We start from the raw sequence: 26,251 nt of genomic DNA, 5'->3' as shown, positions 1-26,251 counted from the left end.
AAAATATTTCAGAAAAAAATATTTTATAAAAAAAAATTCCGTCTTCTAACTAATATGTTTTCGAGACAAAATAATTATTTTCTCGACTTTGTGTAATAATAATAATAATAATAATAATATGTACAAGTTTAATTATTATTATTTTTTTTACAAAAAACCGTAGGCATGTTTAATTAAGCAGTTGAAAAAGAGAAAGGGGGACTAGTAGGCAACTGGACGAATCCCGTTTCCTCCATTCCTATTCCTATTCCTTCCTTTCCAGCTTCTACTACACCTTCACTGCTGATCACATACTTGGTTTGGTTCGTGTTCTCCGTTGGAAAGAGATAGAGAGAGAGGTTTCAAAATTCGAATTCGTTTTTAAGAATCTGGGTTATTCAAATTATTGTTCCATTGGTATAATCGCAAAGACTATGCGATTAAATTGAGGAAATTAACAGGTTAAATTAGCGATTTTTATTAATTGGGATGATGAAGGTGATCCAGCATAGGATCGTTGCGCTTCTCTACGCGTGATTTTGCACAAATTTGAGTTGGCGGTAACGAGAATTGAAGATTTAGCTGATTTTCTGATTATTAAGCTTGTTTTCCGGGATAAAAATTTGGATTTTGGTACTTTGCTTGAGGTGATTGGAAATGTTAAATAAACACCTTTTCCACTCTAGAAAGAAATCCTGGCCAGCTGAAGAATATGTTAACAAATCTACTTTGCAATTGGTTAGTTATTCTTCTTTTTTGCTTTGATTTTTTTTTTTTTGTAATTTTTTCTTATGCTGCTTTGCAGATGTTTAATTAATGCATTGCATCAAATTAGTGGTGGCATCATTATATTTAAGTTTCTCTGTATAATTTTGGGGACGAATTGTACATGCTCATGTCTAATTAATTAGAATTCTACTAATAATCAAGGATTGCATTGCCAGAGTTTCAGGCACAGATGAAATTTAAAGGACTTGATAGTTGATAGTCTACACAAAAAAAAGGAAAAAAAAACATCCATAAAAAAATAAAAAAATAAATTCACCATCAAGTTTGTATTTCTGGTGTGCAACTTAACTGTTCGGAGTGTTGTTAGGGTAATTCTTATAATTGTTTTAGTTGGCGTTCTTCAATTTGTGAACAAAACTGATCATTTGTTCTAATGGCTTAGTTATCCCCTGAAATACCTAAACCAATCTATTAATTTGTCCTTTATGATATTTAAATTTATCCTTTATAGTTGGATTTTGACTGTGGTGCGCCACCAGAACAAGCATGGCGAAGAAGGTTAAACAGTCATGCAAACTTGTTGAAAGAATTTACTGTGACCTTTAAGGAGGCAATTCGAATGGTATTATATATTTGATTTTTCTTAAATTTATGTTTGAGATAGACTGTATTTAACTGTTGGCACTGTAATTTTAGATGAGCCTTGGATTGCGTCTCTGGTCGTATGTGAGAGAAGAGGCCTCTCATGGAAGGGTAATTTTGTCTCAACTGAAATGTTATATTTTCTCTTTTTCTGGTCTTTGAAGTTTTAGTTTTGGAGTAATTTTGTATTTTTAGAAAGCTCCCATTGATCCATTCACCAGAGAAAGATGCAAGCCATCAGCTTCTGAAGGAGTTCCACTTGGCGGCATGGGGTAATCTTAAAAATCAACACCAACTTTTTTTTTTTATTATAATATTTGCTCCCCTAATTCAGTTAATCCGTGAAATCATTTCTCAGAAGTGGCAGCATTTCAAGAGGATTCAGAGGCGAATTTAAAAATTGGCAAATACTTCCTGGGTTAAGAGAAATGTCTCCTGTGATGGCAAACCAATTTTCAGTATGGGTTACATTTCTTATTTTGGTAGACATGAGAAATTCTAAAGTTTATATTTTTTTTAATTTTTTTTTTCATGTTTCAAATATTAGATTTTTGTATCACGGGATGGAGGCAAGAAGAAATACTCCTCAGTTTTATCTCCTGGTCACCATGAAGGATTAAAGTAAGATTCATACCTTTTGTAGCATCCACCCTCTAATATCTGGTAAAATACAGTAAATTAGTTCTTATATTCAGATGTATTTCAGAAAATTTGGTGACCAGGGGATTTCATCATGGGATTGGAATTTGAGCGGCCAGAATTCGACATATCATGCCTTGTTCCCTAGAGCATGGACTGTCTATGATGGTAATGGTTGTGCCAGCTTCTGTTATTTTATAAAGTCCCTTATTGTAAGTTCGTAACATGAAATCACAATACAAACCTATATCCACTGACAATGAGCAATTCCTCCTGGTAATATCAATTCTGTTTTGGTGCCTGACCTAATAAACTGGTATAGGCTGATTTGTTTAGTAGTGAATGGTTTCTTGTAGGGGAACCTGATCCAGACCTAAAAATCTCATGCCGGCAGATATCTCCGTTCATACCACACAATTATCAAGAAAGCAGTCTCCCAACTACCGTCTTTGTTTACACCGTAAGTGACACCTATTGCAAAGCACAAGAGTTAATTTGTTCACTGATTTGCCTGATGCCGATCAAACAATCTGAACTTTTACTTTGTTTGTAGCTAGTTAATACTGGCAAAGACAGAGCAAAAGTGAGCCTACTGTTCACCTGGGCGGTAAGAAACTTGCTCTATTTTGGGTTGATACATGATTGAAACTGGAGTGAGGCTATGGTACTATGCATAGTGCATATTGGTTTGTACTCGGATCAATATCTCAATTTTTGAAGTCCAAACAATCGATCTGAACTGTTCAACATGATCTTTGAAAATGTACTTGTAGAATAAATTTTATATTTATTAGAATTTTTTTAATATTATTTAGATAGGTAGAAAATCACTTGATATAAAGATTCTAGACCATTCAAAACTAGTTATTTTCTACCTATTTAAAAAAAAGTAAAACAAGTTCCAAAAATTGTAAAATTTGGTCTACAATTACATTTTCATATGGAGATCATGTTGAATGGTTCACATTGACTGTTTGAACTTCAAATATAAAAATATTGATCCATAGTATGGACCAATCCACACTATGCATAGTACCATAGCCTCACTCATAGAAACAGTAAAAAAAATTGTTTCCTTGTCTTATTTGTTGTGTAAATGTCTATTTGATTTTCTTGTATAGAATTCTATTGGAGGTTTTTCTCATCAATCGGGAGGTCATGTGAACGAGCCATTCATGTAAGCCAGTATTTTTAGAAGTTTTTCTTTCAGTACTTTAGGTATTTGCAAATTAATGCATTCATTTGATGTCCTTGTGATTCCAGAAATCCTATAATTAGCCGTCAACATTAAAAAATATTTTTTGCATTATTGACCAAAGAGAACCCAGTCATTATGCCAAATGCCCAAACCCAGTCATTATCTATATAGTTATTTCAAATGGGGTCCAATATCTTTATCAGCTTGGATTGATAGTTGGTCAGTTATTGCTTAGGAAAGACATTTGAATTGGGGGGCATAATTGTCTATACTTTACTTTAGGTTTTTGCAAATTAATGCATTCATTTGATGTCCTTGTGATTCCAGAAATCCTCTAATTAGCTGTCAACATTAAAAAATATTTTTTGCATTATTGACCAAAGAGAACCCAGTTATTATGGCAAATGCCCAAACCCAGTCATTATGGCAAATGCCCCAACCCAGTCATTATCTATGTAGTTATTTCAAATGGGGTCCAATATCTTTATCAGCTTGGATTGATATTTGGTCAGTTATTGCTTAGGAAAGACATTTGAATTGGGGGCATAATTGTCTATACTTAAAGGTATATTCTAGGTATGAGGCAGTGAGGCAGTGAGGCTTGGTACTTTGTTCCTTGCTCTTTGATAATTTCTAAGATTGTAGGTTTTTTCTTATCCAGTAGTTGGTTGCTGCTTGCAATTTATTTCTGGTTTTCATTGTAAATGACAGAATTTTAACTGTTATTTGCAAAATATCTTCTTATGTCATCTTAAAACTGCAATTCTCACTGATTAATTTTTATGAAATGCAGAGGCGATGATGGAGTGTCAGGGGTACTTCTACATCACAAGCAAGTGTCAATCCCTTGGTCGATTATTTGTTGCAGTTGGTTAGCTGTTTCCTGTGGTTATTCTCCCATGACCGGAGAGAATCACAGTTTCTGAACCAAAAATAAAAAGAAAAAAAGAATTATGAATAAAATATTCATTTCAGCATTTAGTTGAGCCCACTTTGTTGTCATTTTGCATTTATTACTGTTTTTCCATGAAAGATGGGTTATTTTTTTTTTTTTGTGTTTAGTTGCCTCAATCTTACCAACAGAGACCAAAGCCTGCACTGAACCTAACAGGGATGGAGATTCATTTCCTTATATCACTAAACAGTAATGTAATGCCAAACCTTGCAGGACAGATGATGTAAATCCACCAGTGACTTTTGCTATTGCCTCGTGCGAGACACAAAATGTGAATGTGACTGTTTTGCCCGTTTTTGGTCTTTCTGGGGAAAGTTGCATATCGGCCAAAGAAATGTGGGGTACCGTGAAACAGGTTAATATAAAATATTATCATAATTTCATTTTTGACCCTACAGAACGTGAAATATGTAAGTTTCCCAAAAAAGGTGAAATATGTAAGTTTCCCAAAAAAGGTGAAATATCTGAGGTATCCCTTCTATAGCATAAGTTCTTCTCCTGGCATCTTCCTGATTTATCTAAAGATAAAACAGTCGGAACAGGGTTGTCTGACATTAATTTAGGAGATGTAATAAGGTGTAGGGGAGTGAAAATTCTCATGTTTTAAATGGGTACATATTTTATTCTTATGTTTCTGAGGGGTGTATATGAAAATTTTACATTTTAAGCAACACATTAATGTCAATTTTTTTTCGTCTGCTAATATTTTGTTTAATAACAAAGAATGGTGAATTTGATCGGGAGAATTTTGAAGCTGGCCGCAGCATGCCTTCATTGCCAGGGGATTCAATCGTTGCTGCTGTTTGTGCATCGACTTGGGTTGAACCTCATGGTAGATGCACTGTGGCTTTCGGTTTATCGTGGTCATCTCCTAAAGTAAAGTTTCAGAAAGGATGCTCATACAACAGGTCAGATGTTAATGCCTTAATGACAATTAATTTGGTTATTTTAACTCAGAAGGGAGTGAGGCTATGGTTCTATCTTCGTTTTCAAAGTTAAAATAGTCGATCTATACCATTCAACATGATCTCCATACGAAAATGTACTTGCAGACTACATTTTACATTTTTTAGAATTTCTTTACTAGTTTTTTAGATGGGTAAAAATTCACTACTTTTGAATGGTACATTTTCATATGGAGATCATGTTAAACGGTTCAGATCGACTGTTTGGGATTTGAAAATAGAGATAATGATCTATAGTACGAACCAATCCGTGTTATGCATGGTACCATGGCTCACTCCTCAGAAGGTGACTTTTTTTTATATAAAATCGTAGTTTTCATTTTGTTTCTTCCCATGTATTTGTTTGTGCAGGAGGTATACATCCTTCTATGGAACTTCTGAAAGATCAGCCATTAATTTGGTACATGATGCCTTGAAGAGTATGTTATTAATTTATTTTCCCATCGTTGATTATTCTCTCTCGGTAACAATACTGGCTGATTCATACCTTCTTACATACACAATTCTTTGTTAACAGACTATAAAATGTGGGAAGAAGAGATTGAAAAGTGGCAAAATCCCATACTACATGACGAAAGACTTCCAGAATGGTAATTTTTGTCTTTATCAATTTCCTCCTGGTGCACTTGCATTTAGGGGTGTTCATTGGATCCCGTTTATTTGGTTTTTGACTGAACCGACAAATGTTGGATTAAATAGTTCTGTTTCGGTTTAAATGGTTTGGTTGAAATTTTTAGTTCGGTTTTTTATATTTGGTTCGGTTTAATCTCTCTTATTTCCGTTCAACTGATATATCTTGATATTTGTTTATATGATTATTAAATATATTTATTTATGTATTGAGTTTTGACCTTTGAAATTTAATCTCTCTTAGTTCGGTTCAACCGAACAAACCGAAATTTACTTTGTTTTCTGGTTCGGTTGTTCTTCGGCTGACAAGTTTAATTCGGTTGGTTCTGTTAGATTTTTGAAAACCAAATAATATTTTGGTTTGACTTTTTTAATCGTGTTTTAACTGAACCGACCCTTTGAACACCCCTACTTGCATTTGATTTATTTTCTAGACTTTTAAGTGTACTTAATTATGTTTCAGGTACAAGTTCACTCTTTTCAATGAGCTTTACTTTCTTGTTGCCGGTGGAACTGTCTGGACAGGTACTGTTCCAACTTATCAAAATTATATCTCAGAAATAACTCTTTATGTGATTAAGCGGCTGCACCTGTTGAAATTCCACTCTGAGCTGATAACTCATAACTCGATCTAATCATAATATATTTGATCACAATTTGATCAGCATCTTCATTTTCTTTTCTGTAGTATGTTCAATATAGTCAGAACATTACATAACAATGCACTAATACAATTTTTCTGGTAAACCCAGATGGTGAAGGTCCAGTGACAGATAACGAGAAACCGTCCTCCAGATTGCGACGCTCTAAGACCTCTAAATCAAAAGGAAAACATTCAAAATTAAAACCCTCAGGGAGCACACGTGCAATCCTAAACCCTAATAGCAATGATAACCCAACTTGGTTTTACTCTGATAATGACTCCCAAGATAACACCGAAAATGTGGGTAAATTTTTATACCTAGAAGGTGTAGAGTACATAATGTGGTGCACATATGATGTGCATTTCTATGCCTCCTTTGCCCTTCTAGAGCTCTTTCCAAAAATCGAACTCTCAATCCAATATGATTTTGCGAAGGCAGTCTTACATGAAGATACAAGAAGAGTCAAATTCCTCGCTGATGGTACACATGGAATCCGGAAAGTCAAAGGTGCAGTGCCTCACGACCTTGGGACCCACGATCCATGGCATGAAATGAATGCATATAACATTCATAACACAAGCAAGTGGAAAGATCTCAACCCCAAGTTCGTGCTCCAGGTTTACCGAGATTTTGCTGCAACAGGAGATTTGTCCTTTGGCAGAGCTGTCTGGCCAGCTGTATGTGCAGCAATCGATTACATGATGCAGTTCGATCGAGACGGTGATGGGTTGATAGAAAACGATGGTTTTCCTGATCAGACTTATGATGCATGGACTGTGCATGGTGTAAGTGCATATTGCGGTTGCCTTTGGTTGGCATCTCTTGAAGCTGCCGCTGCCATGGGTCACCGCCTTGGAGACAGTGCCTTTGCTGAGAAATGTAAGGTCAAATTCTTGAGGGCAAAAAAGTCATTTGAAGATAAGTTATGGAACGGGTCGTATTTTAATTACGATAGTGGATCGAGCAGTAACAGCCGGTCAATCCAGGCTGACCAGTTGGCCGGTCAATGGTACGCAGCTGCGTCAGGGTTGCCTCCTCTTTTTGAAGAGGAGAAAGTGAGGAGCACACTTCAGAAGATATTTGAGTACAATGTGATGAAAGTGAGAGGGGGGAGGATGGGAGCTGTGAACGGGATGACGCCACGTGGCAAGGTTGATGTGACGTGCATGCAGTCGAGAGAGATATGGACAGGTGTCACATATGCTGTTGCAGCTAACATGATTTCACATGGGATGGAGCATCAGGCTTTTACCACTGCTGAAGGAATTTATCTTGCTGGGTGGTCTGAAGAAGGCTTTGGGTAAGTTTTGTTTTTAACGGATAATACTGGTACCAGTAACGACAGGTCTAGTTACACCTGGTAGGTGGCAATCGTTTCTTTCTTTTTGCTTTTCCATCACCAAAAAGAAATAATGACCTTATAATTGTAATTCCTTTTTTTATCGTTACTATGTTAGCCCAAAAAACTGTGCAAAGACATGAAGTTGCTTGTATCAAAAGGGGGTTCCTGACCAAACAAGGTATACAACAATTCAAAAGGAATCCAAATTGTAAAGATCAAACTAGATGAATGGAGGCATCCTGGATCAATAAATGTTTTAAATTGCCAGTTAATATTTTGGACTTTTGGTGCCACTTATATCTTTGACTAAAGGAATAGAGTGAGACAATTATGTGCATATTACAGAGCAGTCTGTACTATGGATTCATATATCTGTTTTCGAAGTTCAAACAGTCAATCTGAACCGCTCATCATGAGCTGCATATAAAAATCTACTTGTAGACCAAATTTTACATTTTTTAAGAATTTTTTTTATTATTTCTAAGATAGGTACAAAATCATCTGATCTAAAAATCCTGGACCATCCAAAAGTAGTGATTTTTTTTCTACCTATCTAAAAAAATAGTACAAAATTGTTATAAAAATTATAAAATTTGGTCACCATACACATTTTCATATGGAAATCATGTTTAACGGCTAAGATCAACTCTTTCAACTTTGAAAATAGAGATATGGGTCCATAACACGGGTCGATCCGTAATATACATATTACCCTAGCCTCACTCAAAGGAACAACTCAAATTTTTAACCATGTTTTAAAAATCACATTTAATTATGCTTTCTTATGGGTTATTACAGGTATTGGTTTCAGACACCTGAAGCATGGACAACAGATGGGCACTACAGGTCACTAATTTACATGCGGCCGCTCTCAATTTGGGCAATGCAATATGCATTGTCTCCTCCAGAGGTGATTCTGAAGGCGTCAGAAATAAACGTAATGAACTGTATCAAAGTCAACGCAAGTCAACACCATGCTGAGGCCGACATTAGAAGGTTAGGAGTTCATAAGAATAACCCTGAACTAGATTATGGCGAAGCATGCAAGTTTTGCACCTTTCCACGCATTCCCTAATTTGTGGTTATTTTGTTGTACACGAGGGAAAAGAAGGAAAAAGTTGGGTTTTTTTTTTTTTTTTTTGTAGAGTTGAGAAAGAATAAAAGAGGAAACTGATAAGCTGTTTATTTTTTGTCATAGAATACTGTACATTAGAGCATCTACATCTCTAAAATACAAAAAAGATTTCTAAATAAATGTTAACTACTTTTTAGAAATTATGGTATTTAAAGTTTATAACTCTCACATCTCTGAAACTCATTTTAGAGTTTCTATTAAGCCACGTCAGCAACAAATTAAAAAGGAGAAACAATTTGAGCCAATCATTTGGCCAACATAGAGTTTATAAACAGTTTCTTATTAAGAAACTTTCCTGCATAGTTTCTAAATAAGAAACTCTTTCACATCCCTAAAATTGGATTAGAAACTGCCACGTCAGATTAGAAATTCTAATAGTTTCAGGGATGTAGATGCTCTTATGATTTTGTTCAATGTAATGTAGTCGTTTACTATATATAATCATGCATAGATTAGGGAGCTTGTAATGATATTATACAGAAGAAAAAGAAACAGAAAATTCATGTTGATTTGAATTGATGTCTGAATGAGATGTGGATTTTTTTTTAAATAGAATTCATTTTAAATCTTTCAACAAAACAAGCACGGTGTGGGGCTTTTTTAAGAAAAATAGCCTCCACTGATTCTAGAGATCGGTGGAGCAAGAAAATCAAAACCTCCACCGATCCTAGGGATCGGTGGAGTAATTTTTTAAAAAAACTTCACAAGTTATTTAGTGCTTAAATTAGTATTTGGGGAGAAAATGGCTCCACCGATTTTTAGGGTTAGTGTAGGTTTTAATTTTCTTGCTCCACCGATTCTTAGAATTGGTGGAGGTTATTATAAATCATAAAAGTATAATGGGGTGTTACTGTAGCGATGAACAGTAGCACCCCCCTCCTTACCCTTTGATCATTATTAGACGGCTCAGATCATCCAGTCTGATGTCATCTGACGTCAACAGCAAAATACTTTTCTCCAAACCATATCTCAGCGTTAATCCAACCATTGAAATTGCTTCACCGCCCTCTCAGAGCTCTTTCCTTTACCTGTTTGCCGCGTGCCTCCTACCTTCATGCCGCGTGTCTCCTCCTATTTGGTACCGCTTACCTTCTTCTCCACCGCCATGCTTCTTCTTTCCATTTTCGCCATCCAGGTCTCTTCTCTCAACCTCCCTCAGTTAGTCCCTCTCTTCGATTCAGTTCTCTGTCGCCGACCTTGTCTATCGGTGATCTCTTACATTGCTGCTCCTGTCGCCGTCGCTCTCTTTCTGCCTCATCGGTCTTCTTCTCCCTCAGTTAGTAAGTCCCTCTTCAATACACTGCTGCACACTAACATTGGTTTAGGCAATTGCATACAGTGTTTCTATTGATTCCAACTGATTCCTCAACACTGCTCTTACTCAATCAGTAACTCGAGTTACTATTACTACAAGCAGGAAATACTTTCACAGTGGCATTAGTTAAATTGAGAAGAATTAATGGGTATTTCTCTATGATTTCAGTAATTAACAGCTTCAATGCCAGTTTTAAATCAAATGGTAACCAAATGCTAGGGATTTGCAACGAATAATTTCTGAATAAACACTACATCAGAAGGAAATGTACATTTTACTTCTTTGTAACCGGCAATTGTGTTAAGCATATCTATTATTCCAGTGTCAATTTTTGCCCCGTACTTCTTTACTTTGGTCTACATTTTCTGGCAGATTTGGCATCAGGTTAGTACCCAAAAACAAAATTGCAGGGATCAAGTTCTACAAAACAGACTCAATTTCACATAATTGTAGAAGTACACTGTGATTTGTCAGAATATTGATGAGGAAAATATTTTATTTGTCAGAATTCAGAATTCACCGAATCATGAAAATACCTATACATAATTTCAAAATATATTATTAAATATTTTAATATATTTTTTTTTTTTGAATTCTGACAAATCACTTATAATGTCAAATATTTTATTTGGTATCAATGTCCAATTCTGACAAGTACACTGTGCATTGACTACAATTGTTGCTTTGAATGATATTTTTCTCTTAAATTGCATAACTGAGGTCCTGTTGACTACTAAATTTACAAGATGGTGATATACTGAATTTGTTGCCGGCAACTTGCTATCAACCATCAAAAAAAGAAAGAACACAAAAGATTTAAAAAATTACCCGCTCGAATAAAATCAGAGGGGGTTTACTGTTGTCGTACTTGTAAGGTACCAGACCGGTAGGCAGCACCCATAAAGCTTGGCAATAATACTGGAATCTAATAGAATCCACACATGCTTGCAACTCAGATATTGTAATTTTCGGGGTGTTCATGGCTTTTTTTCTAATTAATTCAGATTAATAGAAAGCCTTTTGTACTAGTAACTTTTAACTCAAGGTTCTGAGTTTCAAAATTAAATTAGACCAATTAATATATATTTTTGAGGAATTACGAGTTATTTTCAAACCTCCTGTTTGGCTTAGGATTCTTGAGTCAACACAAGTCCTTGCATGTTTATCATGATCAAAGATAATATATATAATTTATGAAACTTTCTGTGATTTGCTATTCCTTTAGCGATGATCTTCAAAAACACACTTGGCATATATCTTTTTGTCTGGACCGGAATCGAATCCATAGTAAACTCAACATACTGCGATGTACCAGCAGAATATTGATTCATACTGGTTGACATCACTTGGCCTTGCTGTTTTCTTTTGCTCGTCAATTGTTTATTAATTGTTAAGTTGATGTTAATTGAAGCTTAAAAAGTAAAAACAGCATGCTATACATATTGACTGATATTACAACATTCGGTAGTCTACTATGGCATGAACTATCCAAATTTCCAATAGATTTCGGTTCAGCGAATGGAGCATCGGACCCCACTTCTATTCCAGTAGATAATTTGGTTCTCTTATATATGGTTATCTTCATTACCAAGTACATGTCATTTGGAAAAGATAAAGAGTAATAAATTGAACGGTTCGGATCGATAATTTGATTTATACTTCAGTCATTACCTACATTGTACAGATATTTGTATCAGCCATTTAAAGCTCAGTAGTGAGTTCATTTCATCAAATTTCAATTTCTGTTTTTTTTTTTTTAGGATACAAGAGAAGAAATAAACATGCTTTCAATTACAAATTACCCATGACTTCAAATATATGCATTTGGATTGATGTACCTGGTATATTATTCCTTTTCCTGTATCAGTTTATATGTTTGCATAAATTGACATATATTTAATTATAACAAAAAAATTGAGAAGCGAATTCTAACAATCTTATGTCCATCCTTGCTTTTATTTCAGATTTTGAAGCATTGATTTTCTACAACAGCATTGAGATGTCAGGTTAAGGAGAAATTTTTTTTATTTTCCAATTTCTAATTTGATAAACATTTTTAGTTGTTTCTACAAAAATGCCATTATGTCATCTGACCCAGTCCTGCATTTATTCATTTATCTTCCTTCGTAAGCTCTTCAATAGTCCTCGTATTATTGCCACCCTTTTCCCTTTGTAGATTTCAGTTGGTGTTCCAATCTGCCTTATCCTAGTACAACGAGCTACAAACTAGAAGAAGCTTCAGTAAAGTGACAAAGCAAGTACTGGTATGCATCGTTTGCTACATTGAATAACTTCTAACTCATGTTGCTTTCTTCCTTCCATTTCTATTATAATAAATAATATACTGACAGAAAAATAACTTCATCATTCCAAACTATTGTCATCTCCTGATTACCTCAATAATTATTCTACAATTGCTGATACTATTCTATACTAACAATAATGACTTTCTAGAACACATCACTGTTACACAACGCAGAAAGGTTCCCCACCGTTTTTACATGCACCTAAAATTTACATTAGCCCCTAACTCTTGACCTGCTAGTAATTAGATAAACCAAGAGGTATAACAAGATATGACACCCACTTAGAAACACAAAATGGTACAACTTCAAAATGGTTGCGGCGTAGCCGCAACACAAAGCATCTAGTTTTTCTAAAATTCCAACACAGCGTGCTGATTCTGGTGAAAGATTTAAAATGATTTTTATTTGATTGCTCAAATGACTAGAAGGCTCTCGGGGAAAGTAGAACTAATAATTTTGTCTATCTGAATTTTTAAATGAATAACAACAACAATTTTAATTTTAAATATTTGATAATCTTATGTCTATTTTTGAAATGCGTGCATTCTCAACAAGACCTAACACATTGGTTAATGTAAAAAAGCTTTTAGAGATGTCCAGATTTGTAAAAGATGGAAAGAGCCTCTTGATTTATACCTTTTCAGCCCATTAAAAAAAATGAAAAATGTGTTGGTTAACCTAGCAAGGCATACAAGTTTCGTCTAAAATTTTAAACAATAAGTTAATATTTATTTTTCATATATTAATAAATTTAATTATGTGCAAGTTGAGAGTTGAGACAGATCTTAACATCATTTGGAGAGCTGCAATGTTTATCAAAACCTAAAAGACTTGCTTAAACTGGTGCTTGCAGTCAATGTGTGGTCCGTTTTGGGAGTGCAAAGAAACCGGCTCAATTTTTCTTAGTCCCACATCTATTCTGGAGAAAGCAGCAGAACACATGATGTTATTAATTATGGAAACGAGCAGTCTGAATGAGGACTGATATGGTATCAGTATGAGTTATTATTTAAAATAACATGCTCTGATACCATATCGATTTATATTCGTATTGTTAATTTTATTTTATATTATTTCTCTTTCTCTTATTTAGTGTATAATTTTCATAATCTTACAAATTCAAAATTTATAACAATATGATTTTTTTTCATGAACAATGAGTTTTGACATGTTATTATTGTGAGTATCTCGCTCTGATAATATGTTCAAAAATATTTTTGTACTGTTATTTTTTTAATTTATGTTATAATTTTTTCTCTATCATCAATAGTGTCTTGATGCTATTAATTTCATTCTTATATAATATTTCCTTTCTATTTTTATTGTCCTTATTTATTTTGAAAATTTTCATAATTTTGCAAATTAAAAATTTTGGTTATTCAGAATTTACAACAATATAATTTGTACTTTTCATGAACAATGTCTTTGATGGTGTTATTAATTTCATTCTTATCTTATTTTTCTTCTCCTTATTTACTTTACAATTTTAAATTTAGTAATTCATAATTTACAACAATATATTTTTTTTGAAACAAGGGATACTGCCCGAGAAATAATAGATGTCTTTTGAGGAATTTAACCCGAGTCTTCTTGTGAAAAAGCAAGGCACATCACCATCTGCAGTACAATTATTGTTCTTACAACAATGCAATTTGATTCTTCAAAATTTGAAGCAATACAATTTGATATCTTAAATTTAAAACTTACAATTTCATAATAATTGTCGATGTTTAATATTTGAGATGCAAATTTAGTATTTGCATCTGAAGTTTTCAAACAAATGTCTATTTAATATTGATTTTACTGAAATATTAAATTTTAAACAAGACTAAAAAATACGAATTTTTTTTTAAAATTATGAAATGATAAATATTAGCACTTTCATTGTGAATGAAATATTAAATTATTAAAGTACAACATTTGTGAAGAACCCACAGATCATCTAAAAGTTCAAACAATGAGTTAATGTTTATTTCTGATATATTAATTAATTTAATTGTGTGCAAGTTGATGCCAAGTTTCAAGAAACAAATCTTAACATCATTTGGAAACTCGCAATGTGTTTTATTAAATGCCTAGAACAGATATTTTACCTTGCTAACCTTGGTATCCGTATTAAAACCTAAAAGACTATTGAATATTGAACTTGTGCAGTTGTGCTTTAGTCCCACATCCATTTTTGAGAAAGAAGCTTACTTCTATATTAACCATCACCTGCAATTAATTTCGTAAAAAAATAGTATGAATGAGTTTCGTTATGATATCATTGTCAATTATATTCATAATTGGCTCTGATACCATAATGAAAAATATTTAGGGAAAAGATTTATTTCCCCCGGTGGTTATCCCCCATTCATCCCCGTGGTCCCTCAATAACTGTCAAACTCAAATTGTTGTTAATTAATCTAACTTTCTCCATTTGCCATCTCTCTCCTTCCTCTCCATTGTTGATTAAAATAGCCCCGATTCGTGAAGAGAAACCATCACAGGCGAATTTGGAACATGAATTTGATTTGAGATTTGTGTCAGATTAAAACAGACGAATATTGCTTTGAAAACTATAACTTGTCCACCGATCTCTCTGTTCAACCCTACTTGTAATAAATAAATGATTTCTTAACTTGGTTGGTACCGTATAGGCCGATGGCAAAATATGAGATACGCATCTCCGTCAGCATTTTGATTGAAGCAGCAGGGTTTATTCGAAAGCAGCAGGGTTGATTTGCAAGAGCAGTCGAAAGAATTTGGGGGCGTTGAGATTCAAAAAAATTCGAATTTGGAGAAGTCACTGTTCAGAAAGAATAAGAAGAAAGTTTAAATATTTGAATAAACTTGGTGCATGTATGGTGTACAGTTTTAGTTTGAAAATATAATATGGTTTATACTAGACCATGTCCAAACCTGTTACTTATTAAACATGATTTTATTATTATTTGTATTTGACTAATGGAAAGGTACAAACAACATTAGCTTGTTTTATTTATTTTTTATTTTGACTTAATAAAATAAAATATTTGATATTAATATTTTTCGTTAGGGTGTCATTGTGTTAATAACACTTTTTTATTTGTTTATCCGACCCATATTGTATCCGAAAACACGATAAGAATAAGATTTTTCAACATAATTTGTAAAAAAAAATATTAAATTTAGATATTTTTCAACGTAACAATTCATACTTCAGTATAAGTATGAATACTTACTTTACGAGGTATGAATACTTACAATACTTGATATTAATACTTTCAAACGACATCTAGTGCCACAAGGAAAAAAAATAGAGAATATATTAGATACAAACACTTGATACACGAACTATTCACACTTGCATAACAATATATGAATACTTGCAATACTTGATATTAATTCTTTCAGACATCATCCAGTGTCATGTGAAAAAAATTGATAGAATTTGTTAGATACAAACACTTGATACATGAACTATTCATACTTGCATGATGATATATGAATACTTGCAATACTTTATATTAATACTTTCAGATATCATCCAGTGCCATATGAAAAAAAAAAATAGAATTTGTTAGATACATATACTTGATACATGAACTATTTACACTTACATGAGGAGATATGAATACTTGCATATTTTATATTAGTACATTCAAACGTCATCTGATGTCAAAAGAAAAAAAAAACTATTGATAAAATATTTTAGATAAAACGCTTGATATATAAACTATTAACATTTGCATGATAATGTATGAATACTTGTAATATTTGAAATTAATACTTTCATACATCATCCCATGCAATATGAAAATAAAAATAAAAATTTCATAAATTTTGTTAGTTACTAACAGTTGGCATATGAAATATTTACATTTGCATGACGATGTACAAATACTTGCACTACTTAATATTAATATTTTCATACGTCATCCCGTGTCATATGAAAAAAAAATTGATAAAATATGTTAGGTACAAACACTTCAGACATGAATTATATACACATTCATTACGAGATATGAATACTTGAACGACGAGGATGAATACTTGCTCGACAAGATATAAATACTTACACGACAAGGTATTCACAGTGATATATGAATACTTGCATGACGAGGTACCAATACTTGTACGACGGACAACCCGAAAGTACGTCATCATGGATCTCATTTGAAAGAGAAAATTACATAGAAGACGTCCATGGTTTTAGATTTGCAAATTTCCTTACAGATCGTCAGAAATATTGACGAGATTGAATTGAGAAAAAAAACCCAACTCTAAAAACTTGTAGAAGATGTGTGTATGATGTGTCCAGTTTTTTGTTCGAAATACTTTGTATTTTAGGTATGAATACTTTATATATTATATATTAACACTTGAGTGCATAGGTATCCATATTTGCACGCATCAGTTATAAAATCTATCAAATATTAAGTGATCCCTAAGTAATTAATGAAGTACAGTTAGTTAATGGTCCCCACAAGTAGTTATTGACTGGGGGATGAATGGGGGAAATTGACTGGGGGATAATTAGTCGATCCCAAATATTTATACCATTGAATTTTTTTAATTAATTTTATTTAATACTATTGATCTTTTTAATTTACGTATATTTTTTTGGTCATAAACAATATATCTTTGATGGTGCTATTAATTTCATTTTTATCTAATTTATTTTCTTTATTTACTTTACAATTTTCATAATTTAACAAATTCTGAAATAAAATAAAAAATAACAAATTCAGAATTTTAGTTATTCATAATTTAGAACTACATTTTTTTTAAATAAGGGTTCATGTTAAATTTTAGTTATTCATAAAAGTTTAAACCTAAGTTAATATTTATACTATTGATTTGTTAAATTTAATTTAAGAGAAATCTTAACATCATTTGAAAACTCGCAATGTGTTTTATTAAATGCCTAGATCAGATATTTTCCATTTAATGTTACAACTTGTTCTTTCATTTAATGTTTTATCGGTTTTGGGAGGACAAAGAAACCGGATCAATTTCTCTAGTCCCACATCCATTTTGGAGAAAGAAGCTTAGTTCTATATTAGTTTTCTTCTAGAGCCTATCTCGGAAAAAAATAGTATAAATAAGTTCTTGCATGATATCATGGTCATTTATCTTATATACAATGTTAAAATAATTGGCTCTGATACCATGTGAGAAAAAATTTATACTATTAACTTCATTTTGAAATAAATAACTCTGATACTATTTTAGAAAGAAATATACCATTGATTTTTTTTTTATCTTGCATATATATATTTTTTGTCATGAACAATATCTTTCATGGTGCTATTAATTTCATTCTCATCTTATTTTTCCTTTCCTTATTTACTTTACAATTTTCAAAATTTACAGCTATATTTTTTTAAATTTCATTTTAAGATAAATGACTATGTTATCATATAAAAAATTATATTATTGATTTTTTAATTAATGTGTTTGTCATGAACAACATCTTTGATAGATGGTGCTATTAATTTCATTCTCATTTTATCTTTTCTATTAATTTTTATTTTCCTTATTAAATTTTTTATGTCTTTTTGCATAAAGTGAGCATCATGCGTCCTCATGTAGAAAGACAAAAGCTCATTATCATTTGCGTTAAGCCTACTTGTCAATGTTTTATTTGAGGTGCACATTTAGTATTTGCATTTGAAGTTTCTAAACAACATCTATTTAATTTTGATTTTACCGAAATATCAAATTTTAAACAAGATTATAAAATACCAAACAATTTTTTTAATTATGAAATAATAAATATTAGAAAATTTTCACTGTTAATGAAATATTAAATTATTAAAGTACAACATTTGCGAAGTGAGAGGGAAGAAAAATCAAGTTTATGAAACTCATGGAGATATTCTGTAAAAATTCTAAATAACAAGAATATTTGGTTTCTGACTTTGAAAAATAAATTTTATTATATTATAAAATTTTCAAATGTTAACCTTTCAATTTTCCCTAATTATTATTTTTATTTTAAAAAAACAATCAAAACCTTTCGATTTCCACAAAATATCCCTCACATATTAATTATATTAATTTATACCTCACATTTGAATCTCTTCTGTAGAGTTTTGGACCACCGAAATTATTATTAATGTCCAAAAAAATATGAAATTTCAAAAACTATTTAGTTTTTGTGTTTTTTTTAAATCTACTCAAACCACAATTTTTTTTTTGCAGTAATTCAGTCTAAAATCGCAATTTTTTTTTTTGCGGTTTTAGAATTCCACATAAAAAATTTGTGGTTTAAAATTCCAAAACTGCAAAAAAAAATCACGGTAATTCAGTGTAAAACCACAAAAAAATTGCGATTTAGATAGATTTCGGAAAAACGTGTAAACCTAGATAGTTTCTGAAATTTCATATATTTTTTTTGGATATTAATAAAAATTTCGGTTTGGACCACCTCTGCTCTTTTCCGAATCGAGACCGTTTGAGTTTGAATCCGGACCGTCCAATCATAATCTTGGTTTGTAATGCATGAGCCTCTTTAAGATTTTTGTTAATATATTCCGAATATACATTCAAAAACACGGGAAAAAACACAATTTTTAGCTGATGTACAATCAGATACTATTTGAACGCATGAGTCTCAATGCATAAAAGTATTTTTTATTTATTTTCGCACGTTGTGTGAACATATGCGTCAAAAAACCCGAAATTTTTATTTATAGCATAAAAAAAATCAAATCAGCTCAGAATTCTGAAAATTCGACCAATATTCAGGCCCTAGGCGCATTTGGCGGTCCCAAAGACTGGGTCCGTCAAATACTCCTGTGGCCCCAGCTTGAGGTCCGCAAAATGATTCTGCACCCTCAAAATTTTCTTTTTACAAAATATTTATTAACTAAAAAAACTTTGGTTTATGTGCCAACGAGGTTTTAGAATTTGGCGTTTGGTAGCCAAACGGTTTTGGAATTTGGTTTCTAATTTTTTTGATTGGTTAATAATTATTCTGTTTAAAAAAAAAAGTTGGGGCCGCAGGGGCATTTAGTAGACCTCAGTCTCTAGAGTTGTCAAATACTCATGCGGCCTGGATATTTGTCAAAAATGGGGTTGTTATGGTTTATTATGTTTTTATTATGGAAGAAATAAAAATTTCGGTTAAAATACACGTGGTTTTTCATTCAAGTAAAATTGAAGATATTGATGAATAGAAAGTCATAGATGCACGCGTTTAGATATTTTTCTGATAAATAGCTTGAAATCATCAAGAAAGTAAACAAGGTTTAGATTATGTGTTACATTTCAAAAAAATTTGGTGTTTAGTTTTTGCTCTAATCAGGCAGCCTATGCCTATTTCATTAATTAACCAGAAAGAGCATAAATTATTTGAGCAAAGTTGATGCTTTGTTAAGTTTCAAGTTAAGACAGATCTTATCATCATTTGGAGACTCACAATATTTATTAAATGCCGATATTTTACCTTGCTCATCTTGGTATATGAGGAAGGTAAAAGTGCAGACCCGCAATATTTATTAAATGCCGATATTTTACCTTGCTCATCTTGGTATATGAGCAAGGTAAAATTGCAGACCCGCAATATTTATTAAATGCCGATATTTTACCTTGCTTATCTTGGTATATGAGCAAGGTAAAATTACAGACCCGCAATATTTATTAAATGCCGATATTTTACCTTGCTCGTCTTGGTATATGAGCAAGGTAAAATTGCAGACCCGCAATATTTATTAAATGCCGATATTTTACCTTGCTCGTCTTGGTATATGAGCAAGGTAAAATTGCAGACTCGCAATATTTATACCAAGATTAATTAATGTAAAAGACTATTGCTTGAGGTTGGCCTGCAAATCTGCAATTAATGCTTGAGGCAAAGAAACCGGATCAATCTCTCTCTAATCCCACATTCATTTTGGAGAAAGAAGCATATTCCTATATTAGAGCACCTGCTGTCACTCATTGTAAAAAAACAATATAAATGAATTTTGTCATGTTATCAGTGTAAGATATATTTCATAACTTGTTCTGACAATATAATTTTTATTTTTCATGAATAATGCCTTCGATGGTGCTATTAGTTTCATTCTTATCTTATTTTATCTTTCCGTTTTAATTCTCTTCTCCTTATTTACTTTCCAATTTGTAAATTTATGATGGTGCTATTGATTTCATTTTCATTTTCATTTTATATTTTTCTTCTATTTTTCTTCTCCTTATTATTCAGTTCACAATTTTTTTACTTATTCAAATTTTAGTTATTTATAATTTACCACTACTTATTTATTTTTCATGAATAATGTCTTCGATGGTGTTGATAATTTCATTCTTATCTTATTTTCTTTCCTTTTTAATCTTCTTCTCATTATTTACTTTGCAATTTGCATTAAATTTACAAATTCAAATTTTAATTATTCATAATTTACAGCGTATTATTTTTTTTTGCCAATCCAACATGTAATTTTTTTTTAAAACAAGGGCTCCTGCCCCTTATGGCGCTAAAATGATCGCTATTTGTCAATGTTCTAAATAGCGATTATAGCGGCATAGCGAGGAGACAAAAAAAAAGCTATTGCGAATAGTGTAGCTATAGCGGAAGCTATTATACATAGCGATTTTTCCTTTTCAAACTTTATATTCTATATTTCTACTAATTATCAACATAATTAATATTAGAGAAATGATGTAACAACTAAATAACAATTAATCTAAGTCTATACTTTTTATCAATTACGCAAATAAGAAGAAAAAAAAAATCTAAAAAGTAACATTATTTAATAATTTATACTTCATAGTATTACATATTATAATAGACAAAGAGTAATTAATTTTATAAGGTAAATGAAGTCAATATACATATTTAAACATTTTATATATTATAATAGTAATCAAAATCAGCTTTCAATTGAAACGAACAATAATAATTTTACAAATGAATACTATGCAAAGAGCAATCAAAATGAAGAATTAATATTTGAATATTTCTCGATATAGAATGATAGAATAAATCACAAATAAAAATAGAAGCATATAATTTGGTTTAGTATACTTATCGTAGAAGACCATGTAGCATTAGAAATAATAATAGAAGTACAGAAATCCATATAAATCGCAAAAAAAAACCCATGTAGCATAGCGGTAGCTATAGCGGGTCTCATATAGTGGTAATAGCGGTCAGCTATTATAACTATAGAGGTCGTAGCTGAGTTAGCGCAATTTTATCTCATAGCTTAGTGTTTATGGTCCGAAAAAGCTATAGCGTAGCTGTAACGCCGCTATAGCTTGCTATTTAGAACACTGCTATTTGTAAAAATGCTAAATGAAATTTTAGTTAGCAAACACTATATCTGCTATTTAAATCACTGGTTTTTTCATTAGTCGAAATATTAATCTATACATATAAAATATTAATCTATACATATATTTGGACTTGTTATTTGCATAAAACATCCAATTATTGTTGTATGATGGGACTTAGAGATGTTGCTTATTACTTATTAGTATATAAATTTAAATATTTTTTTTCTTTATGAATGATGCATGGCATGTAGAAGTGGATAGTTTGGACTTTGGATGCTAATACTATATTTTGTTTTTAGTATAATATGGATTTTTTTCTGTAAAAAATAAAATAAAATAAAATCTCAATAGGTATTACCAAGTAATTTCTGAAAAAAAAAACTATTTCTCTTAAATGCAGTCAAATAATAGGTTAAAAATGGGGTCCAGCACTATACATTGCCTAGAAAAGAAAGGTTTAATTTTTGATCTCCTAAGATAAGCATCCCTTAGCAAGTCTAATTGCACCAAATGCAGATTGAATATCTAAAAAATGGGATCAAATCTCTATTTGAGTTAGGATACAATATTTACTCTTTAGATCTTAATGGCCAAATCTCTACTTTCCCTTATATATTTCTATATTTATTTTTGACGTGTCTCCTTAAAACATCTATATTGAAAATTTTATTTCAATTTCAAATCATAGGTGGCAATTTTGTAATAATATTATATTATTATATATAGAAAGATTTATTCTAATGGAATTGCTTTCAAAACGCTATGTTAGCAAAAAAAATATTGATTCATATATTTACTCATCCATCTCAGAATTTAATTCCTGTAATGTATGAGAATTTCGTTTTTAATCTTTGAACGCTAAAGCTATGAAAATTAATTGTATGAATGTAATGCTTTTGAAATTAACTTTAAATTAATTTCAGCTATTTTTATTCTAAATTTAGTCTAATTTCATGAATTAAATTTAGTCTAATTTGTTCTGAGGTTTCGTTAATATATCAACTTGTATTCTGCCATTTTTCTATAATTGATGAAAAGTTATATTATATCATTTAGACGTATTAAAATTGACCCGCAATATTAACTTATAAAATCATTTACAGCACCAAAGTTCCTTAAATCAGAACAGTCGGTGTACCTCGAGATTTGTGTCAGTACGAAATACGAGTGTAGATGGATAGATTAAATGCAAACGAATGATGAGATTCGTCGGATAAGGAACAACCACAGTGACAAGTTTTGTCAATAAATTTTTGTGGTGTTCACTAATCGGTGTATTATTTGGTTGACCGAATTTTTAGTGAATTATTGGTGAATAATTTATGACTTTTTTTTTTTTGCTCTCTTGTCAGAATTATTTTTAAATTATATCTGAATTATTCATGAATTATAAATTTTTGACTCCACCCAATGTAATCCTAATAATTCATTTGTCAATGTGACAGAAAATATACTTATTAAGGTCCTGTTCGGCTGCATTACTGTTTCCGTGGGAAAAAAAAATTAGTTCAACTAATTTTTTTTTTTCACAAAAACAGTAAAAAGCAATTCAAATTTTTACTTTTCCTATGTCCAGTTGCCCACATCCATTTCCATCGATGCGCCCAACAGAGCCTGAAAGCTTCCCAAAATGCGAAATAAGCTCAAATTTAAGCACAAATCAGAAATTAATGTAGGCCCAACATGATCTGTACTTTGTGCCTCATGTTGTCCTTGCTGCACTGGCGCACTGCACAATGTATTAATGAGAAATTTCGTGAAATTTAGTAATTTTTTTTCTTCTAACTTTATAACATTATATTTATTCTTCTAAATATCAAAAACTCAAAATTTAATTAATCAATTGAGTTTGATTTGAAAAAATATTTACAATTAACTTGTTAGATTAAAATTCGTTGTGAGATGAATCAAACCAGTTCGGTTCGGTTCGGTTCGGTTCGGTTCAATTCGTTCAGCCCTAGATAGCCTTACTCATATAATAATATTATTATTATTATTAAGGAAGAAATGCCCCTTGATTAGTAAACTGATGAAAAGGATCCAGCAAGAGGATGCGACCTTCATTAAATCCTTTGGTCCACTATTTGTGTGCAGCGCGACAGACAATGCAAACTGCTCAATTAAATCCTTTCACTTAGTCGGTCATGGCAATACCAAAGCACAGTGAATGCTCCTTAAACAAAAATTGCAGAGGCAGCTCAAAAGCCTGCCTTCTGGTTCCAGCATTCATCCCTATTCCCTCTCCCTCATCAAAATTAAATACACCTTTCTTCTTTCCTTTTCTTGTGCTATACTTTCATACCTTTTTTCTTCACCATTATTAATTTCTACCACACCTACTCTATTTTACTTCATAGTTAAGTTAACACCCCTCTCTCTCTCACACACACACACACACTGAGAATGCAGATTTTGGCAATGTTCACAGCCAGTCTCCTCATAACGTCACTATGTCTCATTCTCTACAAGCTCATAGACTGGGCATGGCACCGGCAATGCTACTTGATAGACTATGTGTGCTTTAAACCGTCAGACGACCGCAAGCTCCCAACGGAACTGTGCGGCGAGATCATACAACGGAACAAAAACCTCGGAGTGGATGAGTACAAATTCCTCCTGAAAGTCATTGTCAATTCCGGCATTGGCGAATCAACGTATGGGCCCCGCAACATCATAGCTGGCACCAAGTCGTCCCCTGACTGCTGGGCTGATGGTATTCAAGAGATGGATGAATGCTTCAATGCTACACTTGATGAGCTTTTTAAGAAAACCGGGTTCTCTCCGGAGGCTGTGGATGTGTTGGTGGTGAATGTGTCGATGTTTTCACCGGCACCGTCTCTGTCTTCACGGATTATGAAGCGGTACGGGATGAGAGAGGATGCGCTAACTTATAATTTGTCTGGTATGGGGTGCAGTGCTAGCTTGATTGCGATTGACCTGGTTAATAATTTGTTTCAGTGCCGGCACCGGCAACTCGCTCTGATCATGTCTTCTGAATCCATCGCGCCTAATTGGTAACTAAGTGCTATGTTATTGGTTTGTCAGAATAATTAAATAAATTAAGACAGTTCCATATGGAAAATTCCAAGTATCAATATGACTATCCTTTTTTTTAGGATAGCCTTCCAAAGCATCCAATTTAAAACAAAAATGTCATAAGAATAATTCCAGATGCATAAATTCAGGTACGCAGGAAACAAGCGGTCGATGATGCTCGGCAACTGCCTGTTTCGCTCTGGTGGCTGTGCCTTCTTTCTGACAAACAACCCGAGATTTTGTTCGCGTGCTAAATTACGATTGACCCAACTGGTACGCACACATCTCGGGGCAGAAAATGAGGCCTACAATTGTTGCATTCAAGATGAGGATGAATTGGGTCGGCCTGGCTTCCACCTTGGAAAAGAGCTCCCGAAAGCTGCCACACGTGCATTTGTGAATAACATGCGTGTGCTTGCGCCAAAGATATTACCAATTGATCAATTGATATATCATGCTATCAGAAGAATCATGCATTGGAAGCCAAGAGGTAGTGGCAGTCTGGTGCTAAACACAGGTATTTATTCTGTGTTAGTGAAAACTAGTATTTTTTTTTACTTTAAGATTGTAATATTATAAAGGTCGAGAGTTTGATTCTCCCTCAAGACTTTGCAGCTTCTGCGAAAGTTTTCAAAAAAAAAAAAAAAGATTGTAATATTATAGTCCAACAGTAATAAGCATCAGATTTTAAATTAAAAAATAGCAAAATTCCAAGCATTTGAATCAAAGTGTCAGAATTGGTACAGCCAAACAATATATAGATCTTGCATACAAAAATAGTGCCAAATGCACAGAAGTCATAAATGAGGGTCAAATGAATTGGTCATAAATTTATTCTGGTCCCCAAAACATTTCCAGTACTAACCTTTGTACTAATTGTACCATATAGGTGAGGTATTACAGTACATCAGCTCAAATATTTAATCATAACCACTAAATAAAACTTCAATTAACCTGATCAACCAAATATTTCACCACAGCTATCAAGCACTTTTGTCTCCACACTGGTGGGGCCGCTGTAATAGATGGGGTCGGGAAAGGTCTCGGCCTAACTGAGTATGAAATTGAACCAGCGAGGATGACTCTGCACAGGTTCGGCAACACCTCGGCAAGCAGCGTTTGGTACGTGTTGTCATACATGGAAGGGCAAAGGAGGCTGAGTAAAGGAGACAGGGTTTTCATGGTCACATTTGGAGCTGGTTTCAAGTGCAATACCAGTGTATGGGTTGTGGAGCGAGATTTGAACGATGCTGGAGTTTGGGGAGATTGTATCGAGAGGTACCCATTGAAGAACTTTGTGAATCCTTTCATGGAGAAATATGGATTTGTGAAGGATATGTGAATGTTGTAGTATAGAAGATAAAATCATCAGAGATGTTTTCTCAGGTATGCACTTTGTTAGGAACCAAGTTGTTTTTTCTTTTTCTTTTCTTCTTGAAAACAAATTTATTTATTTAATTTTTAGCTTGGGAAAGAATTAATTCCTATCA

General features: G+C 32.5%; 3 protein-coding genes across 8 annotated transcripts; all 3 read left to right on the top strand.

Annotated features, from left to right (window-relative positions):
- Positions 1-200: 200 nt before the first annotated feature.
- Positions 201-9,369, top strand: LOC144567189 (uncharacterized). 5 transcript variants are annotated; one of them, XM_078317261.1, is made up of 18 exons: positions 201-717; positions 1,220-1,330; positions 1,405-1,461; positions 1,546-1,622; positions 1,709-1,808; positions 1,898-1,971; positions 2,057-2,157; positions 2,346-2,449; positions 2,543-2,596; positions 3,111-3,166; positions 3,981-4,019; positions 4,356-4,497; positions 4,866-5,050; positions 5,459-5,526; positions 5,625-5,697; positions 6,201-6,262; positions 6,490-7,681; positions 8,522-9,369. In XM_078317261.1, exons 1-18 carry the CDS (start codon positions 637-639, stop codon positions 8,796-8,798), a joined length of 2,853 nt encoding a protein of 950 aa, XP_078173387.1. In that variant the 5' UTR covers positions 201-636; the 3' UTR covers positions 8,799-9,369. The 5 variants fall into 5 exon arrangements, with proteins under 5 accessions (XP_078173387.1, XP_078173386.1, XP_078173388.1 ...); XM_078317260.1 differs by having other exon boundaries at positions 225-717; positions 2,057-2,201; positions 2,312-2,449; XM_078317262.1 differs by lacking the exon at positions 201-717 and having other exon boundaries at positions 1,256-1,330; positions 1,572-1,622; positions 2,057-2,201; positions 2,312-2,449.
- Positions 9,370-9,909: 540 nt separating this feature from the next.
- LOC144567732 (uncharacterized) lies at positions 9,910-15,435 on the top strand. Of its 2 annotated transcripts, none has more exons than XM_078317894.1 (5): positions 9,910-10,138; positions 11,934-12,014; positions 12,138-12,179; positions 12,350-12,437; positions 15,119-15,435. In XM_078317894.1, the coding sequence occupies exons 1-4, from the start codon at positions 9,913-9,915 to the stop codon at positions 12,421-12,423; spliced, it is 423 nt and encodes a 140-aa protein (XP_078174020.1). In that variant the 5' UTR covers positions 9,910-9,912; the 3' UTR covers positions 12,424-12,437; positions 15,119-15,435. The 2 variants fall into 2 exon arrangements, with proteins under 2 accessions (XP_078174020.1, XP_078174019.1); XM_078317893.1 differs by lacking the exon at positions 15,119-15,435 and adding an exon at positions 13,333-13,630.
- Positions 15,436-24,004: 8,569 nt separating this feature from the next.
- LOC144567535 (3-ketoacyl-CoA synthase 12-like) lies at positions 24,005-26,251 on the top strand. The gene is made up of 3 exons (XM_078317699.1): positions 24,005-24,739; positions 24,911-25,278; positions 25,742-26,251. The coding sequence occupies exons 1-3, from the start codon at positions 24,129-24,131 to the stop codon at positions 26,101-26,103; spliced, it is 1,341 nt and encodes a 446-aa protein (XP_078173825.1). The 5' UTR covers positions 24,005-24,128; the 3' UTR covers positions 26,104-26,251.

This window comes from Carex rostrata, chromosome 16 (assembly GCF_964058835.1).
Source record: "Carex rostrata chromosome 16, lpCarRost1.2, whole genome shotgun sequence".
Taxonomy (NCBI): domain Eukaryota; kingdom Viridiplantae; phylum Streptophyta; class Magnoliopsida; order Poales; family Cyperaceae; genus Carex; species Carex rostrata.
The sequence above is the reverse complement of the archived record's forward strand: the minus strand, read 5'-3'. Positions and strand labels throughout refer to the sequence as shown.

Excerpts from the sequence above, each read along its gene's own strand:
- LOC144567189 (XM_078317260.1), top strand. The coding sequence starts at position 637 with ATGTTAAATAAACACCTTTTCCACTCTAGAAAGAAATCCTGGCCAGCT. Across the intron at positions 1,331-1,404 it reads TTAAGGAGGCAATTCGAATG|ATGAGCCTTGGATTGCGTCT; the intron begins GTATTATATATT and ends CTGTAATTTTAG. Across the intron at positions 6,263-6,489 it reads CGGTGGAACTGTCTGGACAG|ATGGTGAAGGTCCAGTGACA; the intron begins GTACTGTTCCAA and ends TGGTAAACCCAG.
- LOC144567732 (XM_078317894.1), top strand. The coding sequence starts at position 9,913 with ATGCCGCGTGTCTCCTCCTATTTGGTACCGCTTACCTTCTTCTCCACC. Across the intron at positions 10,139-11,933 it reads GTCTTCTTCTCCCTCAGTTA|GATACAAGAGAAGAAATAAA; the intron begins GTAAGTCCCTCT and ends TTTTTTTTTTAG. Across the intron at positions 12,015-12,137 it reads CATTTGGATTGATGTACCTG|ATTTTGAAGCATTGATTTTC; the intron begins GTATATTATTCC and ends CTTTTATTTCAG.
- LOC144567535 (XM_078317699.1), top strand. The coding sequence starts at position 24,129 with ATGCAGATTTTGGCAATGTTCACAGCCAGTCTCCTCATAACGTCACTA. Across the intron at positions 24,740-24,910 it reads GAATCCATCGCGCCTAATTG|GTACGCAGGAAACAAGCGGT; the intron begins GTAACTAAGTGC and ends GCATAAATTCAG. Across the intron at positions 25,279-25,741 it reads CAGTCTGGTGCTAAACACAG|CTATCAAGCACTTTTGTCTC; the intron begins GTATTTATTCTG and ends ATTTCACCACAG.